General features: G+C 41.4%; 1 protein-coding gene across 6 annotated transcripts in view; it reads left to right on the plus strand.

The window, feature by feature from the left end:
- The window catches only part of NASP (nuclear autoantigenic sperm protein), a 36,902-nt gene that overhangs the window by 12,839 nt on the left and 1,355 nt on the right, over window positions 1-22,708 (plus strand). For 4 of the 6 annotated variants that reach the window (XM_060089723.1, XM_060089722.1, XM_060089726.1 and 1 more), the window contains 12 exons: window positions 1,881-1,931; window positions 10,824-10,934; window positions 12,468-12,548; window positions 13,803-13,912; window positions 14,840-15,826; window positions 19,479-19,558; window positions 19,955-20,040; window positions 20,152-20,225; window positions 21,069-21,257; window positions 21,816-21,982; window positions 22,347-22,403; window positions 22,492-22,569. In XM_060089723.1, coding sequence (XP_059945706.1) covers window positions 1,881-1,931; window positions 10,824-10,934; window positions 12,468-12,548; window positions 13,803-13,912; window positions 14,840-15,826; window positions 19,479-19,558; window positions 19,955-20,040; window positions 20,152-20,225; window positions 21,069-21,257; window positions 21,816-21,982; window positions 22,347-22,403; window positions 22,492-22,569 — 2,071 coding nt within the window. The remainder of the gene's footprint in view (window positions 1-1,880; window positions 1,932-10,823; window positions 10,935-12,467; window positions 12,549-13,802; window positions 13,913-14,839; window positions 15,827-19,478; window positions 19,559-19,954; window positions 20,041-20,151; window positions 20,226-21,068; window positions 21,258-21,815; window positions 21,983-22,346; window positions 22,404-22,491; window positions 22,570-22,708) is intronic. The other 2 variants (XM_060089725.1, XM_060089727.1) reach the window with 2 other exon arrangements.

Consider the following 22,708-nt stretch of genomic DNA (forward strand, 5'->3'; position numbering starts at 1 on the left):
CCTGAGGTGTTAGTACTCAGTAGTAAAGTTTCCTGTTTTCCCACTGTTCTTTCTTTTTTCCATTTCACCACAGCTAACAGCATTCTCAGCTCTCATGGTGTGGTTTGGGGGCACATTTATAAACGATAATATGCCTTTACTTAGCTGAATGTTGCCTTTGGCATATAGGTGAAAACTGATGATGGGGCAGGTAAAAGAGACAAGGATTTAAATTAATACCAAGTGAATGGTGTCAATCTGTAGGGTTCCTAAGTAATAACTTAAGTCGACCCTGTCTTGAAACCTACCTAAGGTATAACTTTATTGTAAAGAAAGGATAAATTCTTTCCCATTATTTATCAATTTTCAAAATAATGCAGTGGCCTTCTATCAGTCTCTAAAAATGACTAATGAGTTGTTTGTTTTTTGTTTGTGTCATTGTGAACTCATGTATTTAGACATATTTGGAGTTTTTCAATCAATTGTAATTATTATCTTTAAAAATTTTTTTATTTTATATTGGAGTATAGTTGATTAACAATGTTGTGTTGGTTTCAGGTGTACAGCAACGTGATTCAGTTATACATATATATGTGTCTATTGTTTTTCAAGTTCTTTTCCCATTTAGGTTTTTACAGTATACTGAGCAGAGTTCCCTGTGCTATACAGTAGGTCCTTGTTGGTTATGCAATTATTACCTTTGTTGATGCTCATATTGTCCCTTCTTCTGGCCAGTGAGATTTTATTGAGGTTGGCTCCTAAGTGTGCTTTTGTAATATTTTTGTAAATATGAAACATCAAATTTATAGAAAAGTGAAAAAATAGTACAAAGAACTCTTCCCATGCTTTACCCTGGATTCCTACCTTTCCTTTGTAATTCCTTTTAGCATGACCATAAGTAGATATGACCCTAAATAATATTAGATATAGTTTCGTTGCTTTCTGGCATGAAATTGTCCCAGATTCACCTATGTACTTCCCCTGCCCTGGCTTAGAATCAATTATTTCTCAGTGGAGTCTTGGTTATTTTTAGCAGGAAATGGATTTTCAGGAGCACAGTCTAGGTGCTAGGGAGGTTACTCATTGCTGCTGAGTTGGTCATTATTTCTAGACTTTTAGTAAACACAACTATGAAATATTTTTAAGATATTTATTAGTACTTTTCAAAAAAATGAATGTTCTGGGAAACTGCTTCTTCCTTTTTTTAAAAAAAAACTTATTTTTAGTGAGCAGTTGCAGAATGTGAAATTTTCAGGATTGCACATACTGGGTTATAACATACTGCATTCTCTTCTGTCTGATCGTAAACTCAAATCTAGGATGTAACTGTCTTGTTCACTGTAGTATACTTTATGTGTAGCAAATAAGCATACAACGGTTATTTGAATGAGTAAGGATTAAACTTGATAATGTAAATAAATATTATGTAAAACCTTAATATTTTGGGCATTTAATAAATCACTCTTTTTATGGTTTTATATTTTCTTTTTTATAAAGTTTATTTATTTATTTATTTTTGGCTGCATTGGGTCTTCATTGCTGTGTGTGGGGTTTCTCTAGTTGCGGCAAGGGGGGGCTACTCTTCATTGTGTGCGCGGGCTTCTTGTTGTGGAACACGGGCTCTAGGCGCGCGGACTTCAGTAGTTGTAGCACGAGGGCTCAGTAGTTGTGGCTCACGGGCTCTAGAGCTCAGGCTCAGTAGTTGTGGTGCACGGGCTTAGCTGCTCCATGGCATGTGGCATCTTCCCAGATCAGGGCTCAAACCCGTGTCCCCTGCATTGGCAGGCGGATGCTTAACCACTGCACCACCAGCGAAGTCCCCATATTTTCTTAATTTGTTTAATTTCTAGTCTGAAAATAGCCTTCATTTTTACTTTTTTCCCCTTAATTTTTCATTACAGAATTGAAGAAGATGCCCCTGCTCCTTCTACCTCTACAGATAAAGTGGAGAGGTAAGATTATTTACATGGTGCAATTAGATTTATATCTGGAACATAGACTAAGAGCTATATAACTTGAGGGCAGTTTGTTTCATTATTTTCAATAGGTAACGAATAAGACTGAATGTTAAAGTACCTGTCTAGTTTAAAGTATGAAGTCCTGACAATGACGTCGTCAGGTTTTTTTGTATTTGATTAAAATATTAGAATTGAAAAAGTTGTTTAATTCTTCTTACTTAGTACACAACATGCCTGGCAAATGCTAACTTATTTTTCTGTTGTTGTGGCATGCAGGCTCAGTAGCTGTGGCGCACGGGCTCAGTTTCTCTGCAGCATGTGGGATCTTTGCAGACCAGGGCTCGAACCCGTGTCCCCTGCATTGGCAGGTGGATTCTTAACCACTGTGCCACCAGGGAAGTCCCTAACTTATTCTTTGCTTTAAAAAATATTTATTTATTTATTTATTGGCTGTGTCAGATCTTAGTTGCAGTGCAGACCTCTCTCTAGTTGTGGTGCACAGGCTACTCTGTAGTTGTGGTGTGCGGGCTCTCTGGTTGTGGCACATGGGCTTATTTGCCTCACAGCATGTGGGATCTTAGTTCTCCGACCAGGGATCGAGCCCATGTCCCCTGCATTGGAAGGCAGATTCTTAACCACTGGACCAGCAGGGAAGTCCCTCACTTATTCTTTCTTTGAATACTTCTACTGATTTAGATCTCTGTTTTGTAAGGTTGCCATTTTCAACTTTGTTGTTATTCTGGTTGAAAGTTTTAAATTTTATATTGAGCTCACATGTACTTCCATGTAACTTCCCCATCTGGATGTGACCGTGGTTTTTAACCAGAGGTGAGCATAATAATTAATTAACTAGAAAGCTTATCCAAAAGGTAAATGCCTGGGTTGCATTCATAGAGATTTCATTTGTTAAGCTTTGAGTGTATGAGTGTTTTGGAAAAGCTTCCTGTTAAATCTTAAGCTCACTTAGGTTGAAAATTACTGTTCTAAATTCTGTTTAGTCCTTTTTGCAAAATATCTGCACTTTTTTTTTTAAGACTCTTTAAGTTTTTCATTTGTTTCATCATTTCACATTGTGGTCTTAAATTCCGTTGTTATCTTGTTTTTTTTTTTTTTTTTTTAATTTTTTGCGGTACGTGGGCCTCTCACTGCTGTGGCCTCTCCCGTTGCGGAGCACAGGCTCCCGACACGCAGGCCAAGCGGCCATGGCTCACGGGCCCAGCCGCTCCGCGGTATGTGGGATCTTCCCGGACCGGGGCATGAACTCGCGTCCCCTGCATCGGCAGGCGGACTCTGAACCACTGCACCACCAGGGAAGCCCTATCTTGGTTATTTAAACCATGTGTTTTACAAATACTACCTACTGATTTGTGAGTCAGTCTCGTTTTGGGGTGGAAGGAGTACTGCTCAGGATTGGTCCTAAATACACATTCGTGTAACCTTTTTAGAGTCTTGGTATATACCATAGTACTATATTTCTGGACTGAGAATAAGGTATAAATGTAGCTAGGCTACTTGACCCCTGGAACACTGCTGACATGTGATTATTAATATTCTAAGCATTGATGATCTTTTGAGGAGCATGATAATCTGATTCTGAGAGAAACTTGGAAGGATCGTTGGAAAAAACATGACTAGTCTCATAAATTTGTAACAGCTGATCTGAAATGGTTATTTAGTACTGCCTGGCAACTATAGCATGTTTCCCTGGCCAAGTTGTTCTCCCATTCTGCTGAGTAACTTCTTAACATTCAGTACCGTCACCTGTCTTCTTGCTCTTACTTGATGATTTTACTTTTTAAAACAATTTGATTGGGGACTTCCTGGTGGCACAGTGGTTAAGAATCTGCCTGCCAATGCAGGGGACACGGGTTCGAGCCCTGGTCTGGGAAAATCCCACATGCCGCGGAGCAACTAAGCCTGTGTGCCACAACTACTGAGCCGGCGCTCTAGAGCCCGTGAGCCACAACTGCTAAGCCCACGTGCCACAACTACTGAAGTCCACGTGGCTGAGCCCATGCTCCGCAACAAGAGGCCACTGCAATGAGAAGCCCATGCACCGCAACGAAGAAGTTGCCTGCGTGCAACTTCTGAGAAAGCCTGCATGCAGCAATGAAGACCCAAAGCAGCCAGAAATACATAAATAAATTTATAAAAAATTTGATCAGTAATAAGCAGTTAGGAAGAGGAGTTTCTTATAATCACTCTGTCTTAAATCTGTACCCACACATTCTTTTCTTTCTTTTTTCTTTTTTCTTTTTTATTTATTTGTTTGCTCTCGGTCTTTGTTGCAGCCAGCGGGCTCTCCTTAGTTGCGGTACGTGAACTCTTAGTTGTGGTGGGATCTAGTTCCCTGACCAGGAATCGAACCCGGGGCCTCTGCATTGGCTGCACGGAGTCTTATCCACTGCGCCACCAGGGAGGTCCCACATTCCTTTCTTCTGGATGTGGGTCCATGCTCTTATTCAGAGGTTCTCAAGGTGCAGTCTGTATGCCCCTGGGATCCCCAAGACCCTTTCAGAGATTGCACAAGTTCAAAATTTTTCATAATTAGTAGACCATTTGCCGTTTTCACTGGTGGACATTGGCACTAATGGTGCAAAAGCAATGGTGGGTAAACCTGCTGGCCCTTTATTTAACATAGGTCAAGGCAGTACAAGTAGTTCACTCCCAGTTTCACTTCTGTTGCTTCCATGATGAAGCAATAGAAACTAATAAATTTATTCTCAGTCCTTCACTACATGGTTTTAGAATATTCTGTGTGACAAAATGGGAAATAGGAATGCTAATTCTGCACCCTGAAATAGGTAGGTAAGATGGTTGTCTTTAGGAAAAGCGTTTGTGTGACTGTTTGAATTAAGAATTAAATTTTTCATGGAATTCTGGATTTGAAAGGATAACCCTCAGACTGATTACTCAGACTTGGGTGTGTGGCAGACAGTTTCTCAAAAATTAATAAAGTGAGGCTGTCACTTTAAGGGAAGCAACTGAGAATATCTTTTGTCAGTGATAGAATTTGAGCTTTCAAATGAAAATAAATTAAGATCTTAGAAGTTGTATTGACTACCGTGAGCCTGACTCATGTAGTCTCAATATTTCAAGACTCTTCTGATGAAATTGGTGGTGGTGGTGGTTGTTTTTTATTGTGGTGTAATGCATATAACATAAAATTTACCATCATAGGGACTTCCCTGGTGGTCCAGTGGTTAAGAATCTGCTTTCCGATGCAGGGGACTTGGGTTCGATCCCTGGTCGGGGAACTAAGATCCCACATGCCACAGGGCAACGAAGTCCACGCGCTCTAGAGCCCGCGCTCTGCAGCGAAGATCCTGCCTTCCACAACTAAGACCTGATGCAGCCTAATAAATAAATAAATATTAAAAAAATATTAGCATCATAACCGTTTTTAAGTGTACAGATCAGTAATGTTAAGTACATGTACGTTACTGTGGAGCCAGTCCCTTCTTGCAGAACTGAAAGTCTCCACCATCCATCTCCAGAACATTTTCATCTTTCCCAACTGAAACTCTACCCATTAAACAACGTCCCATCTCTTCCCCCCAGCCCCTGGCAGCCACCATCCTACTTTCTGTCTCTGTGAATTTGACTACTCTAGGTACCTTATATAAATGAAATCTTACATCATTTGTCTTTTTATGACTGGCTTATTTAACTTAGCATAATGTCTTCAGGGTTAATCCATGTTATAGCATCTGTCAGAGTTCTCTTTTTGAGGCCGAATAATAAGCCATTGTATGTATAGACCACATTTTGTTTATCCATTCATCTATCAATGGATACTTGAGTTGATTTCACCTTTTGGCTATTGTGAATAATGCTGCTTTGTACATGAGTACAAAATCATTCATGAATAGGAGATCTATTCAGAGTACAAGATAGAACAATGATTTTTATTTTATTTTATTTAAATAAATGTATTTATTTTTTGTTGCATTGGGTCTTCATTGTTGCGGGGACTTTCTCTAGTTGCAGTGAGCGGGGCTTCTCTTCATTGCGGTGTGCAGGCTTCTCATTACGGTGGCTTCTCGTTGCAGAGCACAGGCTCTATGCGTGTGGGCTTCAGTAGTTGTGGCACACGGGCTCAGTAGTTGTGGCTCGCAGGCTCTAGAGTGCAGGCTCAGTAGTTGTGGCGCATGGGCTTAGTTGCTCCACGGCATGTGGGATCTTCCTGGACCAGGGCTCGAACCCCTGTCCCCTGCATTGGCAGGCGGATTCTTAACCACTGCACTATCAGGGAAGTCCCAGAACAATGATTTTTAATGTAGCAGTATGAAAAGTTCGTCAATACATTTTCAGATTCTGCATTGCAGATAACCTTTAAGGAACTACCACTCATTGAGTTTTGGTGTAGTATCAAAGAAGAATATCCACAGCCATTTACAAGATTATTCACGGGAATTCCCTGGTGGTGCAGTGGTTAGGACTCCGCGCTTCCACTGCCAGGAGTCTGGATTCGATCCCTGGTTGGGCAACTAAGATCCCACAAAAAAATTTAAAAAGGTTATTAAAGTACTCCCTTTTCCAAACAGGTATCAGTGTGAGGTCAGGTATTTTATACTTCAATGAAAACAAATCCCAATGGGTTAAATGCAGAAAAGTGAATATGACAATCCAGCTTTTCTATTAAGCCAGACATTGAAGAGATTTGTAAAAATGTTCAATAGTGCTTCTCACTAAATTTTTTATGTTTGGGAAATATAATCATTGTTTCATAGAAGTCATGTTAACATGTAACATTTTAAAATATTTAAAATTTTTTTTAGTTTTAATTTCAATATGGTAAATACAAATAGATATTACTCACATACTCAAAGGCTCTTCAAGGGCCTTCTGTAATTTGATAGTGTAAAGAGTGTGGAGACCAAAAAGTTTGAGAGCCATTGCTCTCCTTTTTAAAAAATTAATTAATTAATTTTTGTCTGTGTTGGGTCTTTGTTGTGGTGTGCAGGCTCCTCATCGCGGTGGCTCCTCTTGTTGCAGAGCACAGCCTCCAGGTGCACGGGTTTCAGTAGTTGTGGCTTGTGGGCTCTAGAGCGCAGGCTCAGTAGCTGTGGCGCATGGGCTTAGTTGCTCTGCAGCATGTGGGATCTTCCCGGACCAGGGCTCAAACCTGTGTCTCCTGCATTGGCAGGTGGATTCTTAACCACTGCACCACCAGGGAAGTCCCCATTGCTTTTCTATATAAAGACCAACATTTCCACTTGTTTGTTCAGTGGATCCCATCCTCAGTCATCTACTCAAGAACAGAGCTCTTGTAGTTCTCTATCCAGCAGTACTACATTCCTCTCCTATGAGGTTATTTGTACCGACCTACTAAGTATCGCATAGTCTTCCCTTGGTATTTATGGGGGATTGGTTCCAGGATACCCCTGCCCCCCGCCCCCATTACCAAAATCCCCCATTACCAAATTCTCAAGTCCCTTATATAAAATGGCATAGTATTTGCATATAACCAAACACATACTCTTTAAATTGTCTCTAGATTACTTAATACTACCTAGTACAACGTAAATAGTTGTAAATGTTATGAAAATGCTATGTAAATAGTTGGCCAATGTACAGCAAATTCAAGTTTTGCTTTTTGGAACGTTCTGGAATTACCACACACCGTCCCCTCCCCCCACCAAGTATTTTTAATCCTTGGTTGATGAGGAGGGCCAACTGTACTCCTTTTTTTTTTTTTTTTTTTTAAAGATGTTGGGGGTAGGAGTTAATGAATTTATTTATTTTTGGCTGCGTTGGGTCTTCATTTCTGTGTGTGGGCTTTCTCTAGTTGTGGCAAGCGGGGGCCGCTCTTCATCGCGGCGCGCGGGCCTCTCACTATCGCGGCCTCTCTTGTTGTGGAGCACAGGCTCCAGACGCGCAGGCTCAGTAGTTGTGGCACACGGGACTAGTTGCTTCGTGGCATGTGGGATCCTCCCAGACCAGGGCTCAAACCCGTGTCCCCTGCATTAGCAGGCAGATTCTCAACCACTGCACCACCAGGGAAGCCCTGTATTCCTATTTTTAACCCTTCATTGATCCCCCACATCCCCTTCTACCTATTACTTCATTTCTGTTTCTTGGACAAGAAAACATGAAAGAGTTGTCTTTACTTTGTTTCTTTACTTCCCCTTTTTTATTTCCTGAACATTCTTCAAGTTTTTCTTTCACCATTCTAAAATGGTCTTGGGCTTCCCTGGTGGCGCAGTGGTTGAGAGTCCGCCTACCGATGCAGGGGACACGGGTTCATGCCCCGGTCCGGGAAGATCCCACATGCCGCGGAGTGGCTAGGCCCGTGAGCCATGGCTGCTGAGCCTGCGCGTCCGGAGCCTGTCCTCCACAACAGTGAGAGGCCTGCGTATCGCAAAAAAAAAAAAAAAAAGGTAATAAAATGGTCTTGCTTAATGGTCATTAATGCCATCTATATTATTCTTTTTTTTTTTTTTTTTTTTTTTTTGCTGTACGCGGGCCTCTCACTGCTGTGGCCTCTCCCGTTGCGGAGCACAGGCTCCGGACACACAGGCCCCGCGGCCATGGCTCGCGGGCCCAGCCGCTCCGCGGCATGTGGGATCCTCCGGGATCGGGGCACGAACCCGTGTCCTCTGCATCGGCAGGCGGACTCTCAACCACTGCGCCACCAGGGAGGCCCTATATTATTCTTTAATCTAGTGATTAGTTAATCTTGTCAGTAACATTTGATCCAGTGGATCACTTCTTTCTTTACATGTCTTCATTTGGCTTCAGGGATACTGTATTTTTTTCCCTTACTAGCTATTCTTTTTTCAGTAGGGGGAGTGACAAGGGGCTTGTTCTTCCCCATTTCCCCTGCCTCTGATGTAGGAATGCTCTCAGGGCTCAGTCCTATGACTTCTTTATTAATAGTCACTCCCTAGGTAATCTCCCCCAGTTTAGCTCAGGCCTGTGGCTTTAAGCGCATGACACCCCATTTGTATCTCTAGTCCCTACATGTTTCCTGAATCTCTTGCTTTCAATATCTTGGAGGTTCAGTAGGCATCTTAAAATTAACATGTCCAAAACTAGATTACCCTGCCCCTCACCTGCTTTTCCCTCAGTTGACTATCTCAGTAAATGGCAATGTTGTATAAATCTTGATCTAGATGGTCTATATGATCTAGAGATCTAGATGGTCCCTGCCACTAATTCTCAGTTTTCACGTCTGTAAAATGGAGATAAGTTACAGCCTTACGAAGTGGATACCAAGATTAAATGTAAATATAGGTATAATTATCACATGGCACATAGTAAGTGTCCATTGTTATTACAGTTGCTCAGGCCAGAAAGCATTGGTTTTATCACTTTTTCATTCAAGAAATTATGTATCCAGTACATTAGCAGATTCCAAAATAAGTATATTGAGAATCTAACCATTTCTACTATTTCCCCAGTCTTAGCCTAGATTCTTTCTAAGTAGTCTTCTCCTTCTGTTATTTTTTTTTTTCTGGTTGTGTTGGGTCTGTGCGTGGGCTTTCTCTAGTTGTGGCGAGTGGGGGGGGCTGCTCTTCGTTGTGGTGCGCGGGCTTCTCATTGCGGTGGCTTCTCTTGTTGTGGAACACAGGCTGTAGGCGTGCTGGCTTCAGTAGTTGTGGCATGTAGGCTCAGTAGTTGTGGCTCATGGGCTCTAGAGCGCAGGCTCAGTATTTGTGACACACGAGCTTAGTTGCTCCATGGCAAGTGGAATCTTCCCGGACCAGGGCTTGAACCCGTGTCCGCTACATTGGCAGGCGGATTCTTAACCACTGCGCCACCAGGGAAGTCCCCTAAACTGCACATTTTTGAAGTGAGCAATTTGATGAGCTTTTACATGTGTATATACCTGTAGACCAATATCATAAGATAATGACATATTTATCATCTCAGAATTTCTTTATGCTCCTTTGTACTTCATTGCCACTCTAGGCAACCACTAATCTACTTTCTTTCGTGGTAGATGAGTTTGCATTTTGTAGAATATTATCTAAATCGAATCATACTGTATGTACTTTTTTTTTGGTATGGCATCTTTGATTCAGCATAATTAAGATTCATCCATGTTATATGTTGCAACAGTTCATTCCGTTTTATTGATATTCCAATGGATATATCACAGTTTATCCTTTTGGGTTTCTGGTTTTTGGCTACTGCAGATAAAGCTGCTATGAATATTTGTGTACGTGTCTTTTTATGGGCATATACTTTCATTTCTCTTGGGTTAATACCTAGGAATGGATTGGCTAGATATCATATGGTGGGTATATATCTAACTTTTTTTTTTTCTTTCTTTCTTTTTTTTTTTTTTTTTGCGGTATGCGGGCCTCTCACTGTTGTGGCCTCTCCCGTTGCGGAGCGCAGGCTCAGCGGCCATGGCTCACGGGCCCAGCCGCTCCGCGGCACATGGGATCCTCCCAGACCGGGGCACGAACCCGTATCCCCTGCATCGGCAGGCGGACTCTCAACCACTGCGCCACCAGGGAGGCCCTATCTAACTTTAAGAAACTCTCCAGCTGTTTCCTAAAGTGACTCTCCCATTTTACGTTCCTGTCAGCAGAATATGAGAGTTCTAGTTGCTCTACATCTTTGCCAACGCTTGATGTGGTCAGTCTTTACATTTTCGCCATTCTAGTGGGAGTATAATAGTATCTCATTATGAGTTTAATTTGCATTTCTCAAATGACTGATGTTGTTGAGCGTCTTTTATGTGCTTATTTACCATTCATATATCTTAGTAGTGAACTTTTTTAGTGATAGGTAAGTGTGGGTTACCTAAGCCTTGTCAGAGTAGTTCAGAGGTTTAAAGAAATTAAAGTATTATGGTTTAAATGTAGCAGGTATTCCAAAAATGTTGGTTCTAAAAGTATTTGACGTTTGAAAAAAATCTTTCTCTTGCAGTCTGGATGTGGATAGTGAAGCTAAGAAACTACTGGGTTTAGGACAGAAACATCTGGTGATGGCGGATATTCCAGCAGCTGTCAATGCCTTCCAGGAAGCAGCTAGTCTTTTGTAAGTACTGTGTTTTGCTATGATGAGATGTTGTGTTCCTAATAAACTTGAATCATAGAAAGTTGTTTAATGGGATAAAAAGAATAAAGAGCAAGAGTTTAAGAAGCTTTGATTATTTTTCATGTGTAAATTTATTCCTATAACTATAAAACGTATGTATCACTGACCAATTTCAGCCTTTGATTTTCCTGAGTTAAGGTAATTTGTTTTCTGTTCATCACTAACTAACTAACTAACTTGTCCTGGTTTTGGTTCAGGGTCATATTTGTCCATTTTTTTCCACAACCCTTACTCCCTCTAGGACAGATCTTATTCCTGGATATCTGCAATAATCTTGTCAGATTATTGGCCTCTGGCCTCTTCATCATCGCCTTAGGCTGAAGAGCTGAGGTTCTGGTATTCAGTGGTGTGCTAAGGGTAGGGCCCAGATTTCATCTGATGCTGAGTATTTAGGTATTTTTATATAAAAGTATGTGGTTATCTTACAATGAAAGTGTTGAAATCTAAGTTTTTCAGGTTAAGCACATAGAAACACGCTTCTTAGCTTATTCCTTATTCCTGGAAAGTTCAGTATTTGCACTGTCCTGCCATTAAGGGTATTTAGGAGGAAAATTTGAGATGCATTATTCTAATCTAGTAGACTACCCTTAGACATGACCTTCATCACAATAGTTTCTTTGTTTAGTTGCACTGTTTATTCTCACTAATCTCTTAGGCTATTAGTTGGCCTGACTTAGCATGATTTCTGTCAATCCTTTACCTCACGAAAGCTGGTCTCCTTACTCCACATAAAGTACCTCCTCCTTACCATTTATCACACTTGTGATTATTTTCCTCTTCTTCTTCCCTATCTAGATATTAATAGCTTAAATTTGTATATATAGTGCTATCTGTATTTCTGAGCATTATTTTAAATGATTTTATATACATTAACTTAATTAGTTCTTGCAATAGCTCTGACTGGTTGTTAACATTTCCATTTTACAGATGAGAAAACTAAGGTACTGTGAGATTAAGTAACTTGACTAAGGTTAAAAGTTAGAGGCAGGATTTGAACCTAGGCAGTCAGGCTCCAGAGAACATGCTCTTAACTCTTTATCATCATGCCTTTCCATGGACCTTATTCATGCTTTAGGTCCCAGCCAAAGGCCCTCTAACTCTAACAGTATTCTGGCCCGTATTGACCCCTATCTTATACCAGGAGAAACGCCTATTAATGTAATTTGGCTCTTAGATTATATAGTATAACTGTAGCAAATGGATGTCTTTTAGAGTATATATTATATTCTAATTATATAATGTATATTATATATCTAAATTTGTAATTATATACTATATAGATGAAGAACAGGCAACATTAATTAATTCATTCTTAAAGTCCCTTGGACCTTGACTTCAAAGCAAGAGGAGTGGAGCATTGGTTTCCTAGAAGGATGTGTTACAGAAGAAATGTCATATTATAGCTAAAGAACTAGGGGAAAAAAATTTTAGACTAGATGTTAATTCAGATCTTAGCTGTTATTCTCTTTGTAGAGGTAAGAAGTATGGAGAGACAGCTAATGAATGTGGAGAAGCCTTCTTTTTCTATGGGAAATCGCTTCTGGAGTTGGCAAGGTATGTCTTTCAAGCCAAGTCTTTTTTTTTTTTTTTTTTTGTGCGATACGCGGGCCTCTCACTGTTGTGGCCTCTCCCGTTGTGGAGCACAGGCTCCGGACGCGCAGGCTCAGCGGCCATGGCTCACGGGCTCAGCCGCTCCGTGGCATGTGGGATCTTCCCAGACTGGGGCACGAACCTGTGTCCCCTGCATCGGCAGGCGGACTCTCAACCACTGCATCACCAGGGAAGCCCTCAAGCCAAGTCTTTAAGTAATACGTTTTGTATCATAGTAGTCTATTTAAAAACTTGCTTCTTTGTTTGCTAAGATTGTTTACTAGCTTTGAGATTTCACATGAGCTAAGTGGGACTGGTTTTACTGGAGGGGTTTAGAAGGAGCATGAAAGATTGATGGAAGTTTTTCTTTGGAGGGGGGCCTGCCGTGGGCTTGTGGGATATTAGTTCCCCGGCCAGGGATTGAGCTCGCACCCCCAGCAGTGAAGGCGCGGAGTCCTAATCACTGGACCGCCAGAGAATTCCCTTGATGGGAGTTTTGAAAGGCACTTGATACAAAGAGTAAAGCTATACTTAGGTTTTGACTTTTGCAGTAATTAGAAGCAGAGGTCTTTCCATTAGTGAATAGTCAGTAATTTATCAAAGTCCAATTTAGAGAGAGAACCTTTGAAAGCACTCTCAGCTAGCCCAAAACAGTCATCCATAAGAAGGACTGAATGAAGGACAATTTGAAAACACTGGCGTGTGAAAATGTCTTAAAAAGTCTCAAAAGTAGTCTTAACTGTTGGAAAGTTGTGTATTTTCCACCAGAATTTATTAAGCAGAATAAAATATATTGAGGGTACACAGAGTAGCAAATATTCTGTAATCTATTTAATATCAGTTCTGCTAAGTTTTCTAATTTTGTAGAGCATTCTAAGGATTTGTCATGAAAACCTTGTCAGAATGTTTTTGGCCATCTAGAGAAATGTAGGTGGATGAGAAGTTTGGGAAATATGGCCCTTTTGATAGGAGTCATCAGTGCTTTTTCAGGTGGCTGGATAAAAAGGGTATGTTTATTTCTTTCAGCGCTCTTACAACCTTAATTTACATTAGAAGTTTTGATCATTGCATTTCTTTCATGAGTGCTTATAGTTTATAGTCTCTGTACTTGCTTACTCTTCGGTTGCTTTTATAATACAGGACTACAGTTTCTGTCTTACAAAGACTGTTAGGTTCTAGCCATCATACCTTTAATGCTTTCTCCTTTTGTTCTGCTAGAATGGAGAATGGTGTGTTGGGAAATGCCCTGGAAGGTGTGCATGTGGAAGAGGAGGAAGGAGAAAAAACAGAAGAAGAAATTCTGGTAGAAAATAATGATAACATAGATGGTATGTGGAGTTGCATGTGACATTCAAGAGATGCGACGTTTATTTCTTGTGTACAAGTGATGGAAATAGGGCTCTCCTTATCCTGAATGGTCTCTCCTGGGGTGACACCTGCATCTGGTAGAGACTGCAGGGGAGGTGGCTGATTACTGAAACTGATAGCAGGCTTTTGTAAGGGGATAACTTAATTTCCCAAATAAATCTGGTGATTTATTTATTTATTTATTTTTTTTCTTTTTGCGGTATGTGGGCCTCTCACTGTTGTGGCCTCTCCCGTTGCGGAGCACAGGCTCCGGATGCGCAGGCCCAGCGGCCATGGCTCACGGGCCCAGCCGCTCCGCGGCATATGGGATCCTCCCAGACCGGGGCACGAACCCGTATCCCCTGCATTGGCAGGCGGACTCTTAACCACTGCGCCACCAGGGAGGCCCAAATCTGGTGATTTAAATTGATGTTTTAAGTATTAAAAGAACCTTAAATATTTTTCTGATGTGACTTTTAAAAAGTCTTTGCAGCTCAGTTATTTTAATGGCTGTGCTTTTGGAGCCCTTTTACATTTTTTTGTCTAAGAAAATTAAATGTTAATTTCGAACTTGAGTTTGGCTGCTAGAATTTTACATATCAGATGGAGGTCTATATAATGTTTAGAAGGGAATGTAAAGCTTGGCATCTCTTACCTAACTGATATCAGAATGCTCAAGTAAAATAATATCTAATTTAAGGAGCTTGGGTTTCTTTTGCAGTAAGTTGCTCTGCTAGCTGGGAGTTTCCCTTTGCTTTTCTCAAGGGGGCAAATAATTTGCAGGCCATCTGCTAAAACATAAGCCAGGCTGTTTGAGGGTTTAAAGGGAATGTATTTTTAGTTTCCATTTATGCCTTTATCATTAAACTCGAAGACATGTTTATGCTTCATGTTCTTTAACCATGTAGAGGAAGCAAGGGAAGAGTTGAGAGAACAGGTTTATGACGCCATGGGAGAAAAAGAAGCCAAAAAAACAGAAGACAAGTCTCTGGTAAAGCCTGAAACGGATAAAGAACAGGAAACTGGTATGGAGAAGGGTGGAAGAGAAGATATGGATATAAGTGAGCCTGCAGGGGAACTACAGGAAAAAGTTGAATCAACTCCAGATCAGTTAACTGAAACCACTAAAGAGGGAAAAGGAACAGCAGCACCAGAAGGACTGAATGAAGCTGAAGTCACTTCTAAGAAGCCAGAACATGAAACACCAGATGCTGAGGAAGGAAAATCAGTTTCTGGAACTGACGTACAAGAAGAGTTCAGAGAAAAAGGAGGTCAGGGAGAAGTAATTGCAAGCATAGAGGAGAAACAAAAAGAAGCTTCAGAAGAGCAACCTGTTGTGACTCTAGAAAAGCAGGGCACTGCAGTGGAGATAGAAGCAGTCAAGCCAGTGGATGTGGGTGGGGATGAGCCAAAGGAGCAGGTAGCTGTCTCTGCAAGTGAGCCAGGAAAGGCTGTTCTTGAGCAGTTGGTAGGACAAGAATTGCCTCCTGCTGAAGAGTCACCAGAGGTGACAGCACAGGCTGCAGAGGCCTCAGCTGCAGAAGCTGGATCAGAAGCCTCTGAGAAGCCTGGGCAGGAGGACCCAGTTCTCCCTAAGGATGGTGCAGTCAATGGACTATCAGCTGCAGGGGATCACACTCCCAATGAACCGAAGACTAATGCAGAAGGACGGACAGAAACAAAAGATGGCTCAGGACTAGAGGAGAAGGTCAGGGCAGAGTTGGTTCCTAGCCAGGAGGAGACTAAGCTGTCTATAGAAGAGTCTGAGGCAGCTGGAGATGGGGTTGAGACTAAGGTAGCCCAGGGGGCTACTGAGAAATCCCCTGAAGACAAAGTTAAGATAGCTGCTAATGAAGAAACACAAGACAAAGAAGAACAGATGAAAGAGGGTGAAGGTAACCGGGACATGCAAGAGCTGCAGTGGGTGGAGTACATTCTGGATTTGACTCACTAATCATGGGTAAAAGTCAGCCTTCCATTCAGGATTTTCCGTCTGCCTTTGGATTAGGAAAGGGCTAAGTGAAAATGGGGATAGTTTAAGAAGGTGGTATAAGTTGAGCAAGTTAAAGCAAGTCTTCTTTAGCTGGCTTATAAACTAACGCTTTACTAACTGCAAAGTAGGCCTTTCTGTGATATCTGAGACTTGGCTAGCTATCAGTAACTTGTACCATACTAGCCAATAAAAGGTGGGTGGGAAGTGGGGTAGATAGGGAAATAGTGGGCTAGGCTGGCAGAGAATGCTGAATGGATGTTCACTTGCATGCCTCTTGATTTTTAAATTTACTGTTCACTTGGTTCCTTTTTCTCTGCTTTAGGAATCAGGATTAGAGCAGTAGAATCCACTGAATTGATACACTTAAGCAGGCATGCCATTTAAATGAAGGCAGTTAACCCTTGAATATTCTATCGCCAGAGTGGAAGAACTCTGGTAATCTTTACTTTTAGTCTTCAGTAAGTGTTTAGAGGCTTATTCACATTAGTTAAATTAGCCCCCTCCAAAGTTAACAGAAAACCTAACCATTAAGCCCTCTTGCTGCTTTCCCCCCTCATTTCATGCTTGCTTTGGCTGCTAAACTGAATTTTTTGTTACTTAGAACATTATAAAGTGTGGATGCTTTATATAGTATTATTGGTCTAATTGTGATTCAGTTTCATTAAGATGTATAAGCCTCTAATTAGCAACTCCATAACTGGCACGTCTGACTTGAGTTATACTATCATTTGAGGATTCTACTGTCCATAAGATTTATCTAACGTTGTTATTAATAACCATAGGTATATTCCAATTAATCATTATTACACATATATATTACTTATATAATTGACAGACTACTTCGAGTTCTCTTAAGTTTTAGATGTTCAAAGACCCATTATCAATATGTGTAGCTAATTCTGGTAAACTTCCTCCTACCTATGTGCAGGTCCCTGTACTCCAGCCAGCACAGGCATGGTAACCAGTAGTGAATTGGCTAAATGGTAGAACCATTGGGCTGCTTATTGGGCTTTAGGAGATATCTATGGAAAAAGCACAGAACTGAATTCCTCAATTTAAAAAAACCTCCCATGTCTTAATCTTTAATGATAATTAGCTAGAGTAGTAAAAAGCTCTGCTGGCTCTCTGAAGTTGGACTTTGAATAATAAGCTACAGTAGAGATGTCATATTTCTCCACAGTTCAAAAACTATTCAGTTGAGTCTCACAAGTAACATTGTTAGAGCTCTCTCACATACATTACTTCTGATTCCAAAATACAGTACTGTGTAGTAGGTAGTATTACTCCAGTTATAGTGATGAGGAAGCTGAGGCTTAGGGGTTACGTGACTTGTTTAGGTCAAACAGTACATCATAGTACTGGAATCTGACCCTAGATCTGATTTGAATGTATTGTTCTTCCCAGGATACCTCACACTGAGGAGGGCAACTTGCATCCCTTCTCTTAACCCACCTCTTGTCAGAAATTTACGTGGTAACACTAGCCTGCAGAAATCTTACAAGAGGTTTTCTCTTAAAACCTCCATTTCCTGCCATCTCTTGGGCTCTCTATATCCCTAAAAAAGAAAAGATAATAAGCCTATTCTTTTCTAATTGTCACACTAGATATGATTGGTAAGTGAACAAAATTTTAATGTTGTAGGCATAAAGCTTGGCCATGCTCAGATAGACTGTACCGGTCAGTTTTGTACCGGTCAATTTGTAGTGTTTGCTGACTATCCTTTGGGAATGCTAGAATAACCAGAGAATCAGCAGATTGCCTTTACTTGGCCTTTGAGAGTCATTCTTCTGGTTTGTACAACTCTCTGCCCATACTGTTTTGAAGATGCTACAAGATCAGAGAAATGGTATGTTATGAAACATTGTTTCCCTTTCTCTGAGGATGGCATACCACAAAAAAGACTCCATTTTCAAAGAAGCTTAGAAAATATTTTAACAGATCTCTTTACTGAGGCCTTCATTGCATTCCTAGTAATAATGTGGGTACAGGTTACCAGGTTGGAAAGTGTTATTTTAAAGTAATGGCTTTCTCATTAACCTAGCTCCCTCTCCACCATTCCATGAAGGTAGTGCAGATTCCTCAAGAGAAACCAATATTTTTCTCAGACCATTATAAGAATTTTAATTTAAAAATTTGATGGAAAACTCCAAATAACTAGATATTTTATGCCAAATTAGACGTCAGCTTTTAGCATTTTGGTATGAGTGGAACAGATACCAGATAAATAAGAATATAGAATAACAACAACATTTTGTCAAAATTTCCTACAAATTGGGAAGGTAAGGTGTTTGGGTTTTTTTAGTATTGTGAGAAATACAAAGATCTGCTTCACCTGTCATATATTCTGGTGGAGGATGGGCTTCATTGTCATAGTCAATAAAACCACCCATCTAGTCTAACATCAGGGATCTAAGTGCACAAACCACTTCAAAATTTGGGCATGGAAATATAATGGTGTATGGTGGTGTGGGTACTTACTTATATTTCAGAAGCACCAAATTACATAGTCAACAGGAGAAAAGGGAGGCACTTGATAAAACAGGGTTTGTTTGCTGTAGAGGTTAACTATAATTAGCTTGTAACTTTTAACTGGTTCTTAGAGGGCTTTAGTTTGTCCTAATTGATAGGACTTTTCTGTGCCTATTCCCATCCTGAAGCAGTATTGTTAGATAAAAGTCCTTTAACCTGACTTCATGGCTCTAAGGCCTAGTTTTTAGTTAGGAGACAGTATTTGAGCTTTTCTGCTGGTGTTAAATGCTTAATGAAAGATGGCAGAGATAGGCACATTATACCCATTTCATGAATTGTGAACCCCCAAAGGTTCACTTATTAATCACGTGACATTTTGAACCTTAAGTGATGTGTACAGCTATTTATCAGCAGCCTGTCCTTACAGGCAGTTAACTTGTGAGTGTTTGTTAATATGGTGAAATATGGTGTTGATATGCCTGGAAATTTTAACATGGTACTGCTCACTCAAATTCTGTACATGCTAGAGCTGGCTGGAGTGTGTGGCATGTTCATTGGTGAGAGTTGGTAAGGGCTATGCTTTTCCGTCCACAGTTCTGTTGTGGGAAAGCTAGTCTCTTGAGTATTCTTGCTTTGAATGGACTGGAGTAATTTAACTTTTGGTATTTTCTTGGCCTTATTAGTATTAACCGACAATTGGCTTAAAGATGCCGGGAATACTGGCTGAGGCCTCCAACTGATTCTGGTTGAGTAGATGGGAGCTTCTAAGCCCATGAATAAAAGTCAGCTAATCTGTTTTGATCTGAACGGTCCAGGTTGACTTTTAGAAGAGAAACACAGCCTGTTGATCACTGAAGCTCTGAACCATAGACACTATAAGATTATACAGTCTAAGTCTGGATTATACTTGAATTAGACTGTTAACCACTGGCTTTATTATTTATATCCAGTTCAGATATTAACTGATTTGGCTTAGTATTTGGCCTGTCCTACCTCAGAATATAGGTTATTTGACAAATGTTTATTGGAATTTTTGACTTGTCAGATCCTTAGTATTCTCAAAACTGAAGAATTTTTACTTGCAGAAACCGAGGGCTCAGAAGAGGAGGATAAAGAAAATGACAAGGCTGAAGAAACACCAAATGATTCACTTCTTGAAAACAAGGTGAATTATTTGTTCAGTATCATTGTCTACTTTCTTATTGTGGGACTTTGGTTTACTAGTGAAGGCATGATTATTATAGGTAGCTGTTTCTTGGTTAGGGATTGGTGACCCTTTATTCATGGTGGAAATAGACATCCATTTGAACCCAGGGGGTCCCGTCAGTTAGGACCTGACCCAACATATCACTGCTAACTATCACTGACATAGGTGATATGGGGTAGACTTTGTAGGGGTCCATTCTGTAGGTTTAGGGAGAAAAACATGAACTTTGAATCCTATATCAGTCTATCCCCATCCCACACCCCCAAACTATACTAAACTGTACATTTAGATTTGTAATCAAATGATGCCTGTCTTGTACTTCTGCCTAATACTAATGATTTGGATATACTTCAGTCTCTTCAAGAAAATGAAGAAGAGGAGATTGGGAACCTAGAGCTTGCCTGGGATATGCTGGATTTAGCAAAGATCATTTTTAAAAGGTAAAACTCTTGGTGCTTCTAGGCTTAGGTTGGGAGCTTGGTGGTTGAAAACAAAGCAGTTAGGGTTCGACAGATGCTATTAAGGTTTCTGACCATCTTTCCTTCTTTTAGGCAAGACACGAAAGAAGCTCAGCTTTATGCTGCACAGGCACATCTTAAACTTGGAGAAGTTAGTGTTGAATCTGGTAATACATTTTCCATTTTACTCTCTTCTCTAACACATCCCTTGCCCCTGCCTTAATCTTCCTCTAATTCCTTAAAATCTAGCTCAATTGATCATAAATTGTGGGCAATTAGCTTTAAAAGGACAGTAGGCTTTTTGGGTTCTCTATGGGTCCCAGAACAACGAACAGTCTTCTAAATGGTACTCTAACTGAAAGTCTCCCAGTAGGGTTGTTTTTTGTTTTTCTTTTTGGCCGTATCATGCAGCATGTGGGATCTTAGTTCCCCAGCCAGGGATTGAACCCGTGCCCCCTGCATTGGGAGTGCGGAGTCCTAACCACTGGACCGCCAGGGAGGTCCTTCTCAGTAGGGTTTTTTTTTTTTTTTTTTTTTTAAGTTATGGCTGCGTTGGGTCTTCCTTGCTGTGCACGGCTTTCTCTAGTTGGGGTGAGAGGGGGCCCCTCTTCGTTGCGGTGCACGGGCTTCTCATTGCGGTGGCTTCTCTTGTTGCGGAGATGGGTTCTAGGCGCGCAGTCTTCAGTAGTTGTGGCTCACAAGCTCTAGAGCGCGGGCTCAGTAGTTGTGGCACACGGGCTTAGTTGCTCCGTGGCATGTGGGATCTTCCCGGACCAGGGCTCAAACCTGTGTCCCCTGCATTGGCAGGTGGATTCTTAACCACTGCACCACCAGGGAAGCACCTCAGTAGGTTTTTTAAAGTCATTTTGATGGATTTTAGTCAAGGGTCCTGGAGATGCTACAAAGAAAAATGAAATATAAGATGGGAGCACATTCCTGCAGCATGGTCTGAAATTTTAGAAGTACTATGTATTAAATGTCCATTTGCTTGCTGTTTTTCTCTTCGTTAGAGAATTACATCCAAGCTGTGGAGGAGTTCCAGGCTTGCCTAAACCTGCAGGAGCAGTACCTGGAAGCCCATGATAGGCTCCTTGCAGAGACCCACTACCAGCTGGGCTTGGCCTATGGGTACAACTCTCAGTATGATGAAGCAGTGGCACAGTTCAGCAAATCTATTGAAGTCATTGAGAAGAGAATGGGTGAGTAAGCATCAGCTGTTTCCACAATGATTTTTTTTTTTTTTTTTTTTTGCGGTACACGGGCCTCTCACTGTTGTGGCCTCTCCCGTTGCAGAGCGCAGGCTCCGGACGCGCAGGCCCAGCGGCCATGGCTCATGGGCCTAGCCGCTCTGCAGCACGTGGGATTTTCCCGGACCAGGGCATGAACCCGTGTCCCCTGATTCGGCAGGTGGACTCTCAACCACTGCGCCACCAGGGAAGCCCACAATGATTTTTTTTTTTTTTTTGCGGTACGCGGGCCTCTCACTGTTGTGGCCTCTCCCGTTGCGGAGCGCAGGCTCCGGACGCGCAGGCCCAGCGGCCATGGCTCATGGGCCTAGCCACTCTGCAGCACGTGGGATCTTCCCGGACCGGGGCATGAACCCGTGTCCCCTGATTCGGCAGGTGGACTCTCAACCACTGCGCCACCAGGGAAGCCCCCCACAATGATTTTGATGGATCCAGTATTGACAGTTTAAAAAAAAAAAAAGGCTTCTTTTGTGTTATCTATTACTGATCACTTTAGCCTGTTCTTCCTAGCTGTACTTAATGAGCATATGAAGGAGGCTGAAGGATCACCTACTGAATATGAGAAAGAAATTGAGGAGCTGAAGGAGCTGCTACCTGAAATTAGAGAGAAGATAGAAGACGCAAAGGAGTCCCAGCGTAGTGGGAATGTAGCTGAATTGGCTCTGAAAGCAACTCTGGTTCGTTTGGTTTCCTTTTAAAGTTTTGATAATAGTATATTCGATATTGTTGAAGGCCCTTTATCATGGTATTAGCGTGCCATTTGCTTAAGAATCTTACTTATGACTTGGTTTCCAGGGAGTTGGAGGTCAGAGGGAGTGTGAGAACTCATATACTGTTCCTCTCAAATAGTAAATATTAATGCTTAAGACAATATGCTCTGGAGGCAGACTGTGTGGGTTTGAATTCTATCTCAGCTATTTACTATGTGTGACCATGGGTATGATGAGTAGAGGAGGTGAGTGATGTTGCTACTGCTTGTAGGTGGGTGACCTGGTGGGCTCTTATCCTGGGACGCACTTGGGTTTGTCATCTCTCACACAGGTGGAGAGCTCTACTTCAGGTTTCACTCCTAGTGGAGGAGGCTCTTCAGTCTCCATGGTGGGTATTCAGGTGGTTTTTGTCACTTAATATTAGACCTCAGTGTTTGTCTAGGAGTACATTGCTAACAAAGGTTTCTTATTGCCAGATCGCCTGTAGAAAGCCAACAGATGGTGCTTCCTCATCAAATTGTGTGACTGATATTTCTCACCTTGTCAGAAAGAAGGTAAATCTATATGTGGTCATTTCTTTTCTGTCTTCTTCTCACTCTGCATTTTTTCCCCCTCCAAATGATACATGAGGACTACCTTTCCTATAAGCACCCCACATACTAGGTGCAATAAGACATTCGTTTTGCAAAAATG

The sequence above is a fragment of the Mesoplodon densirostris genome, chromosome 2 (genome assembly GCF_025265405.1).
Source record: "Mesoplodon densirostris isolate mMesDen1 chromosome 2, mMesDen1 primary haplotype, whole genome shotgun sequence".
NCBI classification, from domain to species: Eukaryota; Metazoa; Chordata; class Mammalia; order Artiodactyla; family Ziphiidae; genus Mesoplodon; species Mesoplodon densirostris.